Source organism: Pristis pectinata, chromosome 26 (genome assembly GCF_009764475.1).
Source record: "Pristis pectinata isolate sPriPec2 chromosome 26, sPriPec2.1.pri, whole genome shotgun sequence".
In the NCBI taxonomy this organism is placed as follows: Eukaryota; Metazoa; Chordata; class Chondrichthyes; order Rhinopristiformes; family Pristidae; genus Pristis; species Pristis pectinata.
In genome coordinates this window covers 11,760,716-11,781,225 of record NC_067430.1, presented here as the reverse complement: position 1 = coordinate 11,781,225, position 20,510 = coordinate 11,760,716, and the positions used below count along the sequence as shown (strand labels likewise).

General features: G+C 41.8%; 1 protein-coding gene across 1 annotated transcript in view; it reads right to left on the bottom strand.

Annotated features, from left to right (window-relative positions):
* The window catches only part of igsf21a (immunoglobin superfamily, member 21a), a 265,795-nt gene that overhangs the window by 236,367 nt on the left and 8,918 nt on the right, over positions 1-20,510 (bottom strand). The window contains exon 2 of the mRNA XM_052039435.1: positions 4,631-4,743. Coding sequence (XP_051895395.1) covers positions 4,631-4,743 — 113 coding nt within the window. The remainder of the gene's footprint in view (positions 1-4,630; positions 4,744-20,510) is intronic.

The window sequence follows — 20,510 nt, the reverse complement described above, 5'->3', positions numbered from 1 at the left end:
TTTTCTTGTGAATGTTGTGTATCTGATGCTGTGTGCCTATGATGCTGCTGCAAGTAAGTTTTTCACTGCACCTGTGCACACACATGTCCTCGTGCATATGAGAATAAACTCCACTTTGACTTCGACACGTTGACTTTGAGAACTCAACCATACGAGATTTGCACTGCTGCTCTTCATGAGCAGGCTGGGGGTCCATGGGGAGAACAAAAGCGGGGTGTCCCCTTCCCCACACTGGAGATGACCACTGACGTTTGTCACCAGCTCTATTTTACTTCTGAAGGCATGAGCCAAAATTGCTTTGTGAGCTGGTAGTTTGCATTTGTAGGGATTTGTGCTCAGTATTAGATGCCCAAGTCTGAGGCAGCAATGAGTTGGATAGGCAGTTATTGCCTTCTGGCAGTGCTGGCAGGGGTAAAAATATATTTACTGGGGTACTTGAAGAACCTGAATGAGATCAGTTCACATGCAGCTGAAGCACGGGAGATGGTAGACAGAACAGACATAGCAATGACATAGGCACATCGTGGGAGCACCAGTGTGGCTGGTCGAGGGAAAAAGAACCAAGACAGCTCCTAAGGGGTGGTCAGTTGGGCTACCCTGGCCAACATTACCCACATCCAGTGAATGAGTAAGAAAAACACAGTCTTCCATGAATCATTTCCCCATGCTTCAAGGTACCCTTCTCATTCTCAGTTCTGTTCCCTTCTTGGACTGATAAAGTCAAGAGGCATATTCTTCCTTGTATTGGCAGATAACCTGTCCATCAATTACTGTTTAAATACATTACGTTAATATTGCAACTCTCCGTATGTTCAATAGAAATCCCTGGTAACGTCAGTAAATTGGTTATGAAACTGATCGCATTAAACCAACCTACAAATTACATTACCTTCCTCGTGACCCCAATTAAAGATTGTTCCAAATAATTACCTGATCCTAGTCTCCAAGTAGTACTGCTATTTTTCACTGCCTTTTTACAGTCCTGATCTTCACAACAGCTAAAATATTCCCAGAGCAGGTGGCTTCCAAGGGATTGAAATTCATGGACTTCATCCTAAACTAAAATTTTGCTTTTACAAACACCTGAAAACTGTGGTACATGTAACTTCCCATCCTCCTGCAAGCTTTTAAAACCTTATCGTTATATTTAGCCATTGCTTCCTCATTTAAAAAGCAGTCCACTGACTTTATCTGACCCCAGCATAAGCTACAATCTACAAGAGAGAGGAAAGAGCCAGAGAACAATAAGAAAGTATACAGCAAGATGGGATAAAACAGCAGATTTGATTTTACTACAGGGAACCAAACAATGACTACAAAAGGAGAGTATCCAAAACACCAGACTGATTAATTGGCTCCCTCAGTACTGCACCTTTATTTAACATTGCGGAAATCTATATTGATGGAGTTGACTGAATTCCTTAACATCTATAAAATACCAGTTCACTCTCCAAGACTAAACTTCAGCCTTTTCAAGCCCATCTCAAGTGATTTTCAAAACATAGCCTAATTGGCAAACATTGAGGGTAATGGCACCTTTTGGAAGGCTTTTATACTATGGGGCGTGAGAAAGCCTGCTGAAACAACAGAATAATATTTGGTGCCCACATGATTATTCTTTCTCAGGAGTCGGAATATAATACTCAGGAATTTCGACTGCTTTTGATACCTAGCAACAGGCAGTTGGGGAGGTGAGTTAAAATCAGCATTGGAGGCAGTATTGGGAAAAAAATAAACAGGCCCAGAGATTAATGTGTGCCTACTTTTGCCTGCCCGACGCTCCAGGTTTCAATGTAGTGTAATTGGCAGAAAACAGAATGGGCTAGTGCAGAAATTGATTGGGTTGGATTTCAGGGCTCTCTTATAAGTGGGCTTCGGAGTCTGCGTTTGGAAGGGCGGAGGGGTATCAGAGGTAGCAACAGTCAAAATGCTGGAGGAACTCAAGTGGGTCAGGCAGCATCTGTGGAGGGAAATGGACACTCAACATTTCGGGTTGAGACCCTTCATCTGGACTGAAAGATAGAGAGAAGATAGCCAGTATAAAGAGGTGAAGGGAGGGGTGGAACAAGAGCTGGCAAGTGATAGGTGGATCCAGGTGAGGAGGGGCGATAGGGTGGAAATAGCGACAGAAGCTGGGAGGTGGTGGAGTGGTCTGGGTGGAGGTGACAAAGAGCTGCAGAAGATGGAATCTGATAGGAAAGGATGGTGGAGCAAGGAATCAAATAAGGGAGGTGGGGGGTGGGCAGATGGGAATAGTAGGGGGAGGGGACACCGTGGGAGGAGTGTGGACCCAGTGGGAGGAGTGTGTGGATGACGGGCAGATGGGGTCGGTGTAAGAGGAACTGGGTAGATCAGGTGGAGAGAGAAAAGGGACAGAGGGGAAGCAGTTTACCTGAAACTGGAGAATTCACTGTTCAAACAATCAGGTTGTGGACTACCCAGGCAGAAGATGAGGTGTGCTTTTCCTCTCATTTACATTTAGCCTCACTCTGGCAATAGAGGTATAGGTTGTAGGTATTAAAGGTAGGGTAGAGAGATTGCAAACCTTGAGAATATTTTTGGGGGAAATGATAGGAGAATCATAAACCTCAGTGTTACTGTTGGGTGGGCGAAGCGTGCTGGTAGAGGTGAGGAGGTTTGGGAACAGGGTTATTAAAAACAGGGGTCTGGAGGTGGGAGCTGAGAGCAAGAACAGAAATCTCAGGATTGGAACCCAAAGTGAATGTGGTAAACATGTTTTGTTTTGCTTGCATCTATTTGAAGCTGTTTATTTTTCTGGAGACTATCAGCGAAGGGATTTACAATCATCTCCCTGTTTGTTTGGCAATGATTCATCACATATCCTAATATCTATTGATTCTACTTTTGGACTAGGCACTTACAATGTGAAATGCAAAGAGTAGAGCTGTCCCTTAAAAGGTTTTGTACATCATGTGTAATGTCAAAATTTCATGATGTTTTAGTGCAGATATTGGGTTATCCAGTCCAAAGTGGAGAACTGCTGCAGGGAAAAGCAAAGATGCAGCAGAAATCAGAAGCAGGTGTTAGGCTTCTTATTTACATATATACATGGACTACTGCCTGCTTCAGACCTGAGGAAAAGGCACCTCCTGATTGTCCTTTGCCAACACAGCATCTGGTGCAACTCACAGCATCATATTGATCATAAAAGAGCACCAAACGCAGACACAATTTATCTTAATTTGTGTGTATTGTTTTGAAATGTTTACTTCTCTGTGTGCCCTTTACTGATTAACTTGTTGTATGTCTTCTTCCCCTCTCATATATCTCATTTTATACTTCTCTCTTTACAAGGATGGCTCTCCTTTTCTGTTCTTTGAACTGAAGAGCTGGACTTTGAATGAAATTTCCAAGAATTTGTACCAGAATAAAAGTAACACATAAAGGGTTGTAAAAGAAAGCTTTATTCCTGATGGTTAACATTTTCAGTGCCTTCTGATGGAGAAGCAGCCCATTGTTCAGAGACCTGATGAGTCTCTGTCAAAACAAACTCAAGCAATATGTTTTGTTTTGCTTGCATCTATTTGAACATGATACCAAGGAAATTTATTTTGACTAAACACCGATCTCATCCCTGCCGAGTAAGATGGTCAGGCAATGGATTTGGTGACGGGTGTTCAATTTAACCTCTCAACCAGACCAATGTGTGTGATTGCAGAGACTGGCAAGACTAGTTTGGTCTGGCATATTGGCATACTACAAGACTGCAGGCACCTCTGAGCATTGACATCCCCCACCATTAACTGCATTCTATTTAGTGAATGATCCAGGGTTTGAGAAAGGACCATGTCATAGTCACCACATCAATCTGCCTGTTTGGCTGTGATTAATGCAGAGAACCAATGCAAAGCATTTGGGTCCATGTTGTGATATAGAGACACCTGAACCATGCATAGAAAGTTGCGTCAGGTATTATGTAACATCTGGCAGGTGTGTTACTCTTTAATGTGATCATCAATTCATCGCCGTAAAGGATTAAGGAATGATAAGGCCCCCTTTTCCTTTTAGCAATAATTTGTTGATACCAAGTGTGAATTTTAAGACTTTGCCCATTACCAAAGCAAGTGAGGACTCAGAAGGGTGAAGATCATCATAACTTTGAAATTCTGGAGAAGAATAAGTGAGAGTAGGTGAAATATCAATAACCCTGATTTCAACACCAAGTAGAATTAGAATAGAAAGAACAAGATAATATTTCACAGGAGAAAAGAACATGGCTGTAGACAAAAAGTAGAGACTCGAATGTTTGTTGTGGTTGAGAACAGGACTAGTTGACTAGGTTTCTTTAGTATCCTGTGTATGAGTTACCACAGGAGAGATTCCTGCAATCATATTTTGGAACTATTTCATCCAGACCCTATTAGCTGCACGAAAACTAGTTCCAATGCTGAATATGAAGTGGGTGGAGACGTGGAAGGGGGCAGGTAGTAGTGTGCAGAGAGAGGGTGTGGAGTAAAGACCAACAATATCAAAATATCAACCACTCTTCATCAAGAGAGTTGTACATCCACAAAATATTAAAAGGTGTCTAAAAATTATTTTCCATCTGTTTCTGCTTATGTTTATTCAGTAACAGGAGGCCCTGGTGGCAGATACAGTCAATGCTTACCTTGTACCATACAATCTCCCGCAGCCTCCCGTCTGTTTTGAAGTTACATTTTAAAGTGACAGCATCGCCTGCTACAACAGGGGAGATTGGTTCAATGTTCACCGTCAAATATCCTGCAGTACCACAAATAAGAAGAATAGTGTTACTTCAGATGCAGTCAATTCGTTTTCATGCCATTAACATTCTGTTATTTAATCATGTGGGTTAATTTAGGTTCTTAGTTATTGGGCAAGATTTTGCTTAACAGACTAATCAAACCAAAGGGCTAAGATCACAGTTCAGGACTGAAAAAGTGAAAACAATACAGTAAATCAGACAGAACTTGTATAAAATCCATGGCAATGGGTGACTCAGCTCACACAATGCTGCTAAACCTTTCCAGAAGATTCTTCCTCATCTCTTTCAATTTCCCTAACTGTGTGTCCTTCTATTTCATTTTTCCTTAAGTGTTTATCTGCCATTCTTTTAAATACCATTTCATTAATTCTATTTTAGCTATTCCATGTGGTAGCAATTCTACATTCACACATTATATAGAGGTAACAAGGTCTCTTAAGTTTCTTATTTGATTTATTAGTGACTATTTGACAGTTATTCCCCCTCAAGTTGAGACATGTATTCTATGTCTAAATTAGTACATTCATAATTTTAAGCAGTTTCATCAGGTTAGGTTCTTCTATTAAAAACTTGTCTTGATCAGTCTTTCCTAATAAGTTCTAACTCCAAAACTGTGGGAATGATGTGGCACCCTTCCCAACCCCAATCCTTTTCCTTTTACCAGTGTCAATTATAAACCTCTGCCCATTTTCAAAGTAAATGAAGACTCAGATGCATGACGAGCATCATTGATCTGAAATTCTGGAGAAGCGCAAGAGTAGGGGAAGGATCAATGAACCTGATTCAACACCAAGAACTTGAATCAAAAGAAGAGCAAGAGAACACTTCACAGGAACAAAGAACACAAAACAGTTTGTTTGAAGTGAGAAAGGGGAGCAGTTGCAATGGCTGGGATTTCTTTTCTGTCTCCTCCTAAAGAGACTCCTAGCTACATGTTTTGGAACTGTCTGCAGTGGAAGTTACAATTGGAGCCAACAACTGTGATTAGAAGTGGTGTTCTTCTGCCTGGGGCATGAGCATTGTGGTGTTCCTAATGCCAAATGGCACCATTGCTAGTGTGCATAGTCCCCAGGGCTAGAGAACAAAGCTGTCTTGTTTCCATGTGTTCCCTCTATCCAGAGGCACCTTCTCGTCTGTGTTAGTAGTCTCAATTAGTAAATACAATTAATTTTGCCTATATCCATTTAGATCAGTCTCCCCCCTGCCCGCCCTCTCTGGAGGAGACTGACCCTGGCTGAGGTGTGGGTGAAGTACAATGGCTTCACTGCTCCAGAATCAGGGAAAAATATTTTTAAAGCGCAAATCAGCCTCATTTCCCATTCCCAAACATGATTCAATAATCTTGCCGAGGCAAGATCAAGCTTAGTTGAGAGACACAACAGGATGGAAAAACCTGTTAACCCTCAGGGGCTGAAATCTGTCCTGTTGGCATGCATTGGGAGATTGAAATAATAATATATGCATGTTGTACTCTGCTTCTGAAATTCAGTTCCATCAACTTCGTTGAACCATGGACTGAAACTCCTCGGCTTAGACAGGAACAACAGTCACTTGGTTCAGGTACAAAGTGTGACCATTACCAATGGAACTATTTTACATCATGAGTCAGCACCTCAGAAGAGTACAGGAAGAGGAAAAAAGAGATTCAAAAAGTAATTGGGCAGTGTCTGGCCAGTTAGCAACAGCAAATTTTCATCCATATTTCTGTGCAAGATTTGCCTTATATCCAGCTGTTCTATTTATTTCTAATTTTAAAGTTTGTAGCACGTGGCGAGCAGTCTCAGCATATCCTTCCAGAAGCTGGAATCCAATCTTGTTCATTTCTGCATCTCTGCCATTTTTAAAAAATCCTAGCTCCTCCCTTTCATTAGTCGTGAATGTAAATCAATTCAAAATGATCTAAAAAGAAACCAAGCTTTACTATTAACTATCCAGGCAGTATATGCAGGACGATTTGTCCTATGAAAAGACAGAAATGGTAACAGAATATGTAAAAGAACTGTGCATGAAATTTTAATCCGAAGTCTGTCTGTTCTCTTCAGTGATGAACAAGAAACCATGATATTATCTGAACCAAGTGCGAGGAGTTCTCTGCCAAAGTACGAGCCAAATTCTATCCCTTAACATATTCCAAAAGCAGAAGAGTTGCTTATGGGACATGGGGATATGGGAACCTCAGGACAGGTATGGGCCAATTAGCCCTCCAATCCTGTTTTTCTATTCAATGAGATCATGGCAAATTTGTGGCTTGCCTCTGCCCCTTCATCTTTAATGCCTTCGCTTAACAAAATCCCACAGTCTCAAATCTAACATTAACAATTGATCAAGAATCAATAGTTCTTTGTGGATGAGAGTTCCAAATTTTGAGAGGGAGGGGTTTCCTAACTTCACTCTAGAAAGGCCCAGCTCTAAGTTTTAGGCTTTACTCCATATTCTACCCAAACAGTGGACATAATTTCTCTTTATTTACCCAACAGCTCTTCAATGTAACCTGAAAACCTCAATCAATTCAGAAAGAATATAACCTTTATGTGATTTCCTTGTAATTTAATATTTGGTGATCCTACACTGCACTCCCACAAGGTCAATTATCCTTCCTGATATGCAGTGTCAGAACTACTCCAGTACTCCAGGTGTGATCAATATATAATGTACTGCTGTAGCATAACTTTATCTCATTGCCCTTAAAAGGCCAACAAAGAATCAGCCTTTTTGAATATTTACTAAACCTGCCCATGACAAATTAATGCTCTATTTACCTGGATCCTCATAGCCACATTAAATCTCTGCTGCTTCTATCTTTTCACCATTTAGTAAGCTGTCTGTTTTATCTTTCCACAGCCTGAAGCGGATGACAATTTTGCCTACATTGGATTCTATTTGTTACAATTTGTCCACCCGATTAATCTATTAATCTCTCTTTGCAATTTAGCAATTCCATCCATTCTGCTTGCAATGCTGTCTATCGCTGTGTCATTGGGAAACTTGGACATATTGCTTTCTATCATATCATTGGAGTCATTTACAAATATGATGAATAGCTATGGCCCAACACTTCCTTCTGGACTTCACATATCCTGTCAATTTGAGTACCTGCCCATTATCTCTACTTTGTTTCCTGCCACTCAATCCATTTCCTATTCACATCAATAATTTGCTTTCAATTCCATGAGCTTTAACTTTAGCTAATAGTTTCGTATGATTTTACCAAATTCCTCCTGATAATATAAAACATCCACAGACATTATCCTCTCAATCACTTTAGTCGACTCTTCAAAAATTTAAACCAGGTCAATTTGACATGCCCAATCAACAATAAACTCTGCTTGTTCTCTTCAATCAGCTGATGATTTTCAAGCTGTGTTTAATTACAGATCCAGGGCCAAACATCCAAGGACCTCCCTCTGAGCTCATCAAGGACAGAAAAGCAGTCAACACCCACTTCTCAACTGGTCCTATGTCTTTGACTCATATGTCCTTGATACCATCCCACAGCACATCATCTGCTACAATCTTGCCCATACCCTGGCCTGGCAAGGTTTTTGAGCAGTCAAAATCCCTGCTGAAGTGCTAAAATATGGTGAAGAGGTGCTTCTGGTGTGAATTCCCAACCTCATCGGAAAAGGGGAGATCATGCCAAGGGATGTCAGAAAAGCTGTAATCATTGACCATCTTCAAAAAGATGAGAGGTCTGATTGTGGTAATTAGAAAACAGTCCCCCTTCTGTCTCCCAGAAGGCAAAACATTGCAAGAATCCTCCTCACCTTCCTCCTCCCAGTGGCAAAAGAGCCATCCCCACAATCTATCAAGATTAACATATGAGGAGTGTTTGATGGCTGGGCTTATACTCAATGGAGTTCAGAAGGAGGAAGTGGTATCTCATTGAAACCTACTGGATACTGAAAGGCCTGGATAGAGTGGAGTGGGGAGGACGTTTCCATTAGTAGGAGAGTCTAGGATCAGAGGGCACAGACTTAGAATAAAGGGACATCCCTTTAAGACTGAGATGAGGAGGAATTTCTTCAGTCATGGGGTGGTGAATCTGTGGAATTCATTGCCACAGTGGGCTGTGAAGGCCAAGTCACTGGGTGTAATTAAGGCAGAGGTTGATAGGTTCTTGATTGGTGAAGGGGTTAAGGGTTACGGGGAGAAAGCCGGAGAATGGGGTTGAAAAAAATCAGCCAAGACTGAATGGCGGACCAGACTCGATGGGCCAAACGGCCTAATTCTGCTCCTACATCTTATGGTCTTTTGGTCCAAGAGGTATATTGGACATGACCTTCACCATGCAACAAACCAAGTAAAATGTAGAAGGCAGCACCAACCGGTGTGAATGGCCATTTTTGCCCTCATAAATGCCCTCAATTCTGTCAACCAAGAGAAATTACGGAGAGCCCTACTCTGATTTAGTTGTCCTCACTTAAATTTAGTACCATTCTATGTCTGCTACAAGACGACATACATGCTATGATCTTAACTAATGTGTCCATCATAGAGCCAATCCCAGTGCAGAATGGGCTCAGCCAAGGTTCTGTCATTACAGCAACCCCATTCTCAATCTTCTTCACTACAATACTGCACCTCACCTGCAACAAGCTCTCCTCTGGCATGGAATTAATCTACAGAACGACTGGAAATTGTTGAACTTTGGTCATCACCTTTAGAGCCAAGATCACCCCATTCATTGAGCTATAGCACACAGATGATGCTTGCGTTTTGTGCACAATTGGAAGTGAAGCTCCAAATCACCATTGACTCTTCACTCAAAGATACAAAAGGATGGACGTCACTCTAAAAATCTAAATGACAAAGGTCCTTCATGAACCACCATGCCCCACAACAGCATACCCCAACAATCAAGATCCATGCCAATATCCTGGAAAACATGGATCACTTTCTATATTTTGGGAGCCACCTCTCAATGAACGCAGACGTCATTGATGACATTCACCACCACCTCCAATGCACCAGCACAAGTTTCAGCCAACAGAAGAAAAGAGCATTTGAAGACCAAGACCTCAAACCTGGCACTAAGCTCGTGGTCTACTGAGCAGCAGTGCATGCCCCTACTCTTGCATGCTTCAGAGCTCTGGGTGACTTACAATAGGCAGTGCACTGCAGTGAAGTACCACCAACACTCTCTCCACAAAATCCTCCAAATCTATTGGCAGGATAGGCCACCCAATGTCAGCATCCTCTCCCAGCCAAACCCCCAGCACTAAGGTTCTGATCAGGTTCAACTATCTCTTTGTGGGCAGGCCACATCACCCACATACTTGTCATCTCTCTCCCAAAACAAACACTCTACTCTGAGCTCCATCATGGAAGGAGGCTTCCAGGAGTTCAGAGAAAACGCTTCAAAGACATTCTCAAAGTCTCTATAAAAAACATTTGCTGCATCTTCTCCAGCTCTTTGAAATCCCAGGCTCAAAGTGGAAAAGGGACATCTGGGAAGACATTGAGTACTATGAGTCTTTACATCAAGAGCACATGGAGGCCATGTGCAAACAGTGGAAGGAGTGCAGAGTGTCCCAAACAGCCAACCATCAAGCACTACCTGTCCAATCCATAGCAGCATCTGTGGATTGCACATAGGACACTTCAACCACCTCAGAACCCACTGAAGTGGAAGCCAGTCAGTCTCAAAACCCCAAGACTGCCTCTGAAGATGATAAATCCTTGTAATTTTTCAATAATAGATATTAGGCCAACTGGTCTATCATTCTGCTGCTTCTCTCTTTTTTTGTATTTTAAAGGAATACTTTCCAAACTTTAGAAGCAAAGTACAATGTGCGGACATTTGTAGCACTGCCAAATGGGGATGGATTTCTGGGCAATTGTTACAGAAGGTTATCCTGAACACAATCAAGCATTTCATTACCCTGCTTTGTGCACATTGCTGCTACCTTCCCTGTATTATAACATGGACTACATTTGGAAGCAATTCATTAGTTTTAAAATGTTTTGGATGTTCTGAAATCATTGTGGGAGGACGCTAATACAAGTCCTTTCTTTTAAAAATAATCTTTTTTAAAAATAGGAAAATGCAAATGCTTCTGATTCAAGGTTAGCGGAACTAGTGGACAAGTAGTCTAGCATGACAAGAAAGTCCAGCATGACAAGAAAGTCCAGATAGGCCATGCTTATCTTAGTCAGACATTTGTTAATGGCCTGGATATAAATCTGTTAAGAGGCAAATTGATAAAATGTCGGTGGGGAAATCAAAAAATGCAGATGCTGAAAATCTGAAATAAAAGCAAAAAAAGCTGTAAATGTATAGTAGGGTTTTCTAATTGGAAAAGACTGTGAAATCAGTAGAGGAAGCAGAAATGGGAGCGAGTTGGATGAAATATACAAATGGACAAATTAATGAGGCATGCAATCTAATGCAGGCAAGTGTAAAGTACTAGACAAAGAAAAGTAAAATGAATAGCATTCATATTCCATCAACGTTATTGAAGTAGATAAGTTTGAAGCTGAACATGATGTAGCTGAAAGTAATTGAGACATTTTTGTGGACTTAATGCTAAATGTTTCCACCTAATGCAAAATAACAATCGACTGAGATACTGTTTAACTACATAATGGTGATATGAGAAAATAAATCAAAAGACAAAAGAGATCTGGGCAAGCTATTCTTTGAATTTTGCATGCAGTTCTCTCTACCAAGAAAGAAATATTTGCAATATATTTATAACATTCTTGGATTTTCTGAAGGGTTTGGACAAACCACTGCCGATTGGACTCACAGCCAAGGTTAGAGCATGTGAAGATACATGAGACTGCAGGTGCTGGAATCTGGAGCAAAAAAAACTGCTGGAGGAACTCAGAGGATTAAACAGCATCTTTGGAGGTAAAGGTATGGTTTTTGGGTTGAAACCCTGCATCAGGACAAAGTTTACAGGCAGTATATAGAAGTGAGAAGGAGGGGTGAGACGGAGGTTGGTTAGCGATAGGTGGAACCAGATGGGGGGTGAGGGGATGCATCCTCCATTTCCGCGTGTCTTCTCTAACTACCCCCTCCCCAGGCAGAACAGAGATAGACTTCCAATGATCCAAACCTTTCACCCCAAGCCTTAGCATTCAGCATATCATTCTTTGCCACTCCAGCTCCAACAGGATCCCACAACCAGCCATGTCTTCCCCTCCCCCCCCCCCCTTTCTGCTTTCTACAGGGATCACTTCCTCCATGACTCCCTGGTCCACTCATCCCTTCCCTGTCCCCAGGCGCTTTCCCCTGCAACCATAGGAGGTGCAACACTTGTCCCTACACCTCCTCCCTCACCCCCATCCGGGGACCCAAACAGCCCTTCCAGGTGAGGCTGAGATTCATGTGCACCTCCTTCAACCTGGCCTATTGCATTTGGTGCTTGCAATGTGCCTCCTCTACATCAGTGAGACCAAGGTGACTGTTTTGAAGAGCGCCGGTGCTCTGTCTGCAATCGGCCACCTTGAGCTTCCAGTTGTGTGTTATTTCAATTCCTCTTCCCATTCCCACACTGACCTGTCTGTTCTCGGCCTTCTCCACTGCCACAGTGAGGCCAAAAGCAAGCTAGATGAATGCCACCTCATTTTCTGCTTGGGTAACTTACAGCCCAATGATAGGAGCACTGAATTTCAGGAAACCCACACCCACTGTGTTCCTTTCCCTCTCCGACTAGTCCATCCATGTTCTCTCTCCCTTTGTTCACCTCTTCCATTACACCCCCACCCCCAGTCGTTACCTAGACTCGTCACCCTCCCCCACCTGGTTCTATCTGCCCATCATCCTTCCCTTATCTGGTTCTACCCATCACCTATCAGCCTCTTGCAAAACTAACCCCTCCCTCTCCCCCACCTGGCTCTACCTGCCCATCACACCCAACCCCGCCCCTCCATCTGGTTCCGCCTATCACTTACCTGCCTCTGCCTCTCAGTTCTTTACACCGGCTATCTTCCCTCAACACTTTCAGTCCTAATGCAAAATATCAACCCAAAATGTCATCCATCCCTTGCATCCACAGGTACTGCTCAACTCGTTCAGTTCTTCCAGCAGTTTATTTTAGAACATGTGGAGTCAGGAAGCAAGTAATAGAATGGGGGGCAAACTAACTACAAAACAAAGACCAAGGGTTAGGTGCGTCCACACAGACGAGCTAAGGTGGGAAGTTGTATTGGCAGGCACAGTAGTGTAGCGGTTAGCGTAACGCTTTACAGCGCCAGCGACCCAGGTTCAATTCCCACCGCTGTCTGTAAGGAGTTTGTACGTTCTCCCCGTGTGTCTGCGTGGGTTTCCTCCGGGTGCTCCGGTTTCCTCCCACATTCCAAAGACGTACGGGTTAGGAAGTTGTGGGCGTGCTCTGTTGGCGTCGGAAGTTTGGCAACACTTGCGGGCTGCCCCCAGAACATTCTATGCAAAATGATGTATTTCACTGTGTGTTTCGATGTACATGTGATTAATAAAGATATCTTATCTTACTGCACAAAGGTCAGTGCAGGAACCACTGTTAGTCATGAATTACTTTAGCAATTTGGATATGGGAATTGGAAGCACAACTTAAAATTTGCAAACACCAAATTGGGGTTGAGGTGAAAACGAAGAAAGAGTGTGGCAACTTCTAACTTATTCATTGGATGTGAACATCATTAGCAATGCCTACATTTACTGTCGGTCCCTAATTTATTTATTGGATGTGGACATCGTTAGCAATACTGCATTTACTGTCGGTCCATAATTTCCACTGAACTGAGGTAAGAGTCAGCCACGTTGGTGGTCTAGAATCAGAAATAGGCCAGACTTGGTCAGGATGGCAGAGTTCCTTTGCTGGAAGAGATTAGTGAACCAGAGAGTTCTTTATGGCAATCTAGTCGGTTCCTGGCTACTGTTACTGTTTTTATTGAATTCCAGATCTAATTATGTATTTGAATTAAATTTCCCAGCTATGATGGTGGGATTTGAATTCATGTCTCAGGATCAATGGTCCAGCTTTTTAGCTGTTAGACAAGTAACTTAACAACAATGCTACTGTACCAGTCAAACTGTGAAGACTTTTAATGGCAGGTGAATGTTAATATAGGTGGAAATGTGGACAATGAAATGAGCAGAGATTAAGGGGTGCACATTTACAAATCACCAGAGGTGGTGGTTAGTTAAAAAGACCACATAAATGAATTCAAGTGTTGGGATTTATTTCTGGAGGGATAAATTGAAAAATGTCTTAAATTTGTGCTGACACTGTTTAGAGCATGGTCTCTGTGTAATTTTGTTTTCTGTATTAGAGAAAGGAGGCAAAGGTACTGGAGAAGATGCAGAACAGATTCATTAGAACTGAGATATAGACATACTGGGAAAGGCTGAAAGAATCAGTTGAGCAAAACACCATTGATTATTTTTCATTAAAGTCAGATAAGCTCAAGGGGTGAAGGGAACAGAAGAATGTGTCGACGGGATGAGATGAGGTGCAAAGTGGTGGGATGAGACTTGTATGATGCATAAATGCCAGCACAAATCAGCCGGGCTAAACAGGTCGTCCCTATGCTGTAGACTTCTTGTAAGTGAAGCAGGAACTGGAGGCAATGCAAAGAAGAGTTGCAGCCCAATCTTGTGTCAGGGGTCTGAGATATTGAGAACTTCGGCTTTTCAGCCTGGGTACACTGCATTGTGAACGCTGGCCTTTTGAAGAGATACATCAGGTTGCTAAGTCTGTACAAGACATCATCCCAGAATATTATTACAGATTAAACCGTAGGACTAGAATTAAGGAGCATAAATTGACATCAGTAAGGAGTAACTTTAGGCATTAGAGCAGAAAATTCTTCTTGATACAAGAACACTCCTAGAATTATTAAAAAATAATTTGTTGCTGTGGAGTGAAAAAGTTAAGATCTCTTTGAAAAGAAGAATTAAGATGGATTGGAAGATCTTCCTCATCTGTGATCTTGTGATGTAATTCCTCATTAATATCCTTTTGGTATTTTTTATTCATATTTATTTTTCCACTGAGGTTCACAAACGACAATAATTATCTCCAAAGGCGCTTAGCATAATCCCACTAAGTTCTCATAACCTATGCCTCTTTCTATTTTTCGTCACACTGTGTAATTATTTTTACTTAATTACTGAAACAATAATTGACATAACAATATGCATCTGGATAAAGTTAATAAATGCTTGTATTTTCATCGTGCCTCTAGAAAATTGCCCCAAGGTGATGAAAAATAAAATTGATGCAAAGTCAGAGGAAACAGTAGGAGGGCTTATTAGAATTTGAATAAAATAATATCTTTTATGGAGGTCTGCAAGGAAGAAAAGATGATAGTAACATGCGGGGATGTATATTGGGAATGATGGAGCATGTGACCTGGATGACTAAAGGCACAATGATTGTTAGTGGGGTGAAAGAAGAAGAGCATCCTCAATAGGAGGAACAGAGTTCAAAGAGTATTAGTAATACTGGGGAACTTTATGGAGTTATAATGAAACAAGTCCATAGGAGGATTTAAAAATAACCAAAATTTGAGGGTTTGAGAGTGCAATGGAAGCCAGAAAATTAGATTTTGGACATGCTTAATGTTTGTGTAGGATCGGGTATTTTTAATCAGTTTAAAAAGAAGAGGATGAGAGGTCAGCCTGGAGAGTACTGGGATGTCACACCTGAAGGTGATAAAGATATGCAGGAGAGCTTCAGCAGTAGGTGGCTGAGAAGGAGTGGGAGACGTGCAACTTCGCAAGGGTGGAGGTAGGTAGTTTAGAGTCCAATAGGGAGGCTGTAAGGGTCTGATTTAGTCTGACAACAATGACCAGGAAGAGAACAGACTAAGCAGCAATGGCTATGGAAGTGTGACTGGGGCAAAGATAATTCTTTAGTCTTCTCAGTGTTCCACTGGAGAGAATTTTGGCTCAACCAAGCCTGGGATTCAGTGAAGATTTCTGACACCCCAGAGGCAATAGAACTGTGGAGAGGGATAATGGGAAAAGTTCTGCCAACTTATAGGTAGAAGCTTGTCATGCACATGAAAATGCTTTCGTCGAAAGGCAGCACTTATGGAAGAGGAGAGGGAAACAATTGTTCATTAGGGGACTCTAGAGGAAACATTTCACAGCCAGGAAAACAAGACGTTCTGATTACTATTAGCTTGGTAACTGCAGCCAAACAGAGGTAGAACATCAAGTTCAATTAGAGGTGTTGGAAGATACTATGCTTGGTCATGCCAAAGACTGTTGCAAGTGTAGGAAGAAATAATGTACAATGATCACAGTTATAGATAAAACCACTCTATGCTGCTGCAAAGATGAAAAACTTAAAAATCAGAGAGTAATAATGAGAGATATGGGTGCATTCAGGAGATGTCAATATGGTACAAGACTTTAGTCCTGGAATTTTAGTCAGCAAGGATATATCTTATGTCTATGCCAACTCTCAGGAAACTTTTGTTTGCATTATAACTTCGTAGATCTGGAATTTACAATGGAAATTGTCTAGGTAAACCTATCACTGGAATCACAGCATGGCAAGTTTACATAGGCAGTTTTCATTATCATTTGCAGACATGGAAACTTGTAATGGAAAAATGATTTGACCAAGATTTTTAATACATTATACGTTAATATAAATGTTAATAAGTTAAAGCATTATTTTCTTTTATTTCAATTTGAATTTGGAAAGTGTCACCTTATGGGGAAATGGAAGAGCACTGATTAGTTCACTCTGCCGTAATAAAATTGCACAGAAGCAAAGGAAAGCAGTGTCAACGGTCGGGCGATATTTTCTAATGCACCATGGGATAATATTGAGTTAACTTGATGTCAGTCAGGTTAGTGGCAAAAGCAGATGTGATTAGACACAGCAGTCTAGACCTTGATAGAGTGCCACTCATTTTTTCCCTCTCCTGTCTTTTGTATTTCCATCGATTTAAACAAATTCTACCCGTGTCCCTGGATTAAAGTCCAATTTTTCCATTCCTGATCACCGTCCAGTGACCTTGGTTTCAACCAGGCGGTGTGTAGACATCATCACAAAATGGGATCAGGCTTGGTTAACATGCTCCATCAGCACTCATCGTCTTGACCTCAATCAAATGAGGCCATTTGAACAGGGAAGAGGAAGGCTGCTGGCATTTTGACCAGAACATTGAGAAGGGAATAATGATAGCAGGAGGAAGGACCTGCAATACAATATTATCAACGTAATAACAGTGTGCTTTTGCCCAGGCCCAAAATACCAATGTTGCACAGCACTCAGGGAAAAGACATCAATAACGAATCATATTTGCTTATCACCTTTAATGCAGTAAAATATTGCAGAGAACTTTGTCAAACAGAATTTGACACAAAGGTATTTGGGTAGATAACCCAAAGAGTGTTAAAGAAGTCAGTTTTAATGAGTCTTAAGGATGGAAAAAGAGGAAAAACAGAAGTGTAGGAAGGGAATGTCAGAGCCTAGGCATCTGAAGGCAGCCACATCAATGGAAGGATGATTAACATTAGGGATGATGAAGAGACCAGAACTGGAGGAGCTCAGGTGTTTTGAAGGCAAGGCTGAACGAGATTATGGATGTGGGGAGGACTCAGGTGGGATTTGAAAACAAAGGGAATTTTATTCAAATCAAAGTGCTGCATTACCAGGAACCCATGTGTGGGTTAGGAGATGGGGAGCAAAGGTTTGGATGATCCCAGCTTTACAAAGGGTGGAGTCCGTGAGGACAGCTAGCAGTGAATTGGAATAGCTAAGTCTGCAGAGGCAATGAAAGAAAAGTGAAAGCTTCACAGCTAATGAGCTGAGGCAGATGTAGATGATGCTATACAGGCGTCTCTAGATGGTCTTAGCAATGACATGCCATGGTCCAAACTTCATCTGAAGAAGCACTGTTTAAGAGCTGCCAAGCTTGGATCTGAAAAGACTGCAGGAGAAAGGAAGTATAAGGAAGGTAGGAAGCCCGACAGTCATGGTGAAGGCTGAATTAGAGTGAGAATTGATGTGATCAGCCTCGATCTAATGCAGTGGGAATGCAGGAAGCCAGAAGAGCAGGTCAGCTGGGATAGCTGCAGTGTACCAGTCTCATAACATTGACTTACAATGGCACAATATCCTGAAACCAGAAATCAATCAAGAAGCTTGTTTGTGTTAAATGAAATTAAAATAATACAATGCAATCACACCAGACAAGAGCACTACAGCAGAATGACAGTTAATTAATGAGGCCATGGACTAATTAGTACAAATTCAAATACACTTCCAGTTATTGGCATCAAAAAGGAAAATTCATTCGGTGTTTGTTCAATTTTTTAAAAAAAATTATGAGCCAGATTACATTAAACACATTGCCAGTATCATAGAGAATAATATTGAATGATGTCACCTTCACCTGATGCAGAAATTTGGAAGGGGGTCTGGTTATTATTTAAGAGCTAACTCTTACTGTAATTTTGTTCAAATATAATTAGATATTGGGAGATCACAGAGTTCCAATAATAGCTGTTGGACAGAGAGCTGGTGCTACCTTGTCGTCAGTGAATTATCTGTGATATTATCTTCAGTGTCTTGTAAACGAATATAATTTGTTTTTAATTCAATGCAATATATATTGGTACAGAGTAAAGATTTGTTTGTGTTGCCATTCCTTCCAATGCTTATTTATAAACAAATGTTTTTAACCTGTGCCTTAGAATCCCTGAGTAGTAGAAGTTGGTGAAATAAGGCAGAAGCTCTACTGAGATGGGCTTCCATTCCAATTATGTTGTCTTAGGATCTCTGGGGCTCCCCTAGTGAATACAGCTGATCCATCAGTACTTAGTTCTGTGACTGGGATGTCATGTCATGTGGGGTCAGAAATTAGTGTTTGGTCAGTAGTGATGAACAAATCCAAGTACCAGCCATTGGTTGCTCTTGCCTTCAATGGGACAAAATATGCAGGTAATGAATATAACTGGCCAATACCCCTACACATGTTTGTCACAGATGAGCCAGGACAAACTTCTCTTCCAGTCCAGTTTCTTGCAAGGTGTTGCTCCATGGATGGCAGTTTGCATCCAGCATCTCACCTGAGATGTCACATTAAGTGCCAATACATTCAACCACAGGAGGCCTAACAACTTAACCTGATTTGTAGTTTCTCATTGGCAACAAACCTGAGTACAGAGTGCCCACCTAAAGGATGTGTCCTTCAATCTCTCTGGAAGCAATTTCACAGATGCTAAAAGAGAGGAATCTGCAAACACTTGGCAGGCTGATTCCTTTTCCTGAACGTCTTCCTGGTTTGCATTATCAGCAGCATAGTCATGCACTGTGTAGATTTACTGCCTCACTGCTCCAACAACCCAGGTTTCATCTTGACCTCTGATGCTGTCTGTGTGGAGTTTGCATGTTCTCTCTGTGACCCTGTGGGTTTTCCCTGCTGCTCCAGTTTGCCCCCACATCCCGAATGTTATGCTGGTTGATAGGTTGACTGGCAACTGTAAACCACCCCAAAGGTAAATGGGTGGTGGGAGGCTGTTGGGTTGCGAGGGAATGGGATTAATGGAAGTACACTGTGAGACAGAAGATCCTCGATTGGCCAAAAGGCCTCCTTATGTATCGTGGGAAATATGAGACAATGTGGATGTCTGACCCATACAACCCACCTGGGTGCAGGCAGCTATCTATGGCAACTCCTCGCTTGTGCACAACTCCAGGCCAGGCTGATCTCAACCAAGCACCCACTGCAGATCAACACTGGCTGCTCTGTGTGGTTTATTACCAGCAGAGGGTGTTTTCATTAAAATAAGTGAGAAAAATGGAGAGCTCCATCAATTTGGCACATTTCATTCCACATGCTCACTGTTGATTACCCAATGTGTGCAGTAATATATCCACTGTAGCAGCAGCTATGATAGTGCATTAATATTTCACAGAACATGAGTTCATCTCCCACCATGGAGGTTTGGGAATTTAAAAAATGTGGAATATTAAGTACTGCTATGGGCATGATTTGTGTAAAAAGAATTCCCAACTAGTTCATTGACATCCTTTTGGGGAGGAAAACTGCTGTCTTTAGCCATCCCACATCAATACATTTGACTCTTAACTGATAGGCAAGGCACTCAAGTGAATCAAACAGCTTTGAGGACACGCCTTTGGCATATAACACTACAGCATCAGAGGAAGAAGCCCACCATTCCCCACATAAGCAGCTTGGTGGAAGCAATAAATGGCAGCCCTGTTACTTTAAAAGCTCTTGCATTGTTCTTTTACTCATTCTCCACAGTGCAGCTGGCTTCACATTTTTAGCTTGCTTGAGAGCCGTTTCCTCAGGTCATCCCATTTTGTTACAAATACCTGAGTAAATGTTTATTTTAAATTGATACCCGAGTTTAAAGAGAGACTTGGTTCCTTGGAGCGTGGCTCTACCTTTGCCATTCTGCTCACATGAGTCCCTATAGCAGCAACAAACAAGATGCTGGAGGAACTCAGCGGGTCAGGCAGCACTTGTGGAGGGAAATGGACAGTTGACGTTTCGGGTCGAGATCCTTCATGTGGACTTGCAGTAGAAATCCAGATGACCTGAAATGTCGACTGTCCATTACCCTCCACTATGGGAAAGTTGAGAGCTGGACTCTGGTGGTGGAAGAAATGTCCCCCACCTCTCTGACATCCAACTTCTCTGCTTTATGTTGGGTTGTATTTAATCCCAAACACTAGAGATGATAGACTCTGTAATTTCTATCAGCATGCAGCACCTACAGATGGGTGATTTTCATTTTCTTCATTTGGTGGGTTTGAATTCAAAGTCTGCTATTGAATGGGCA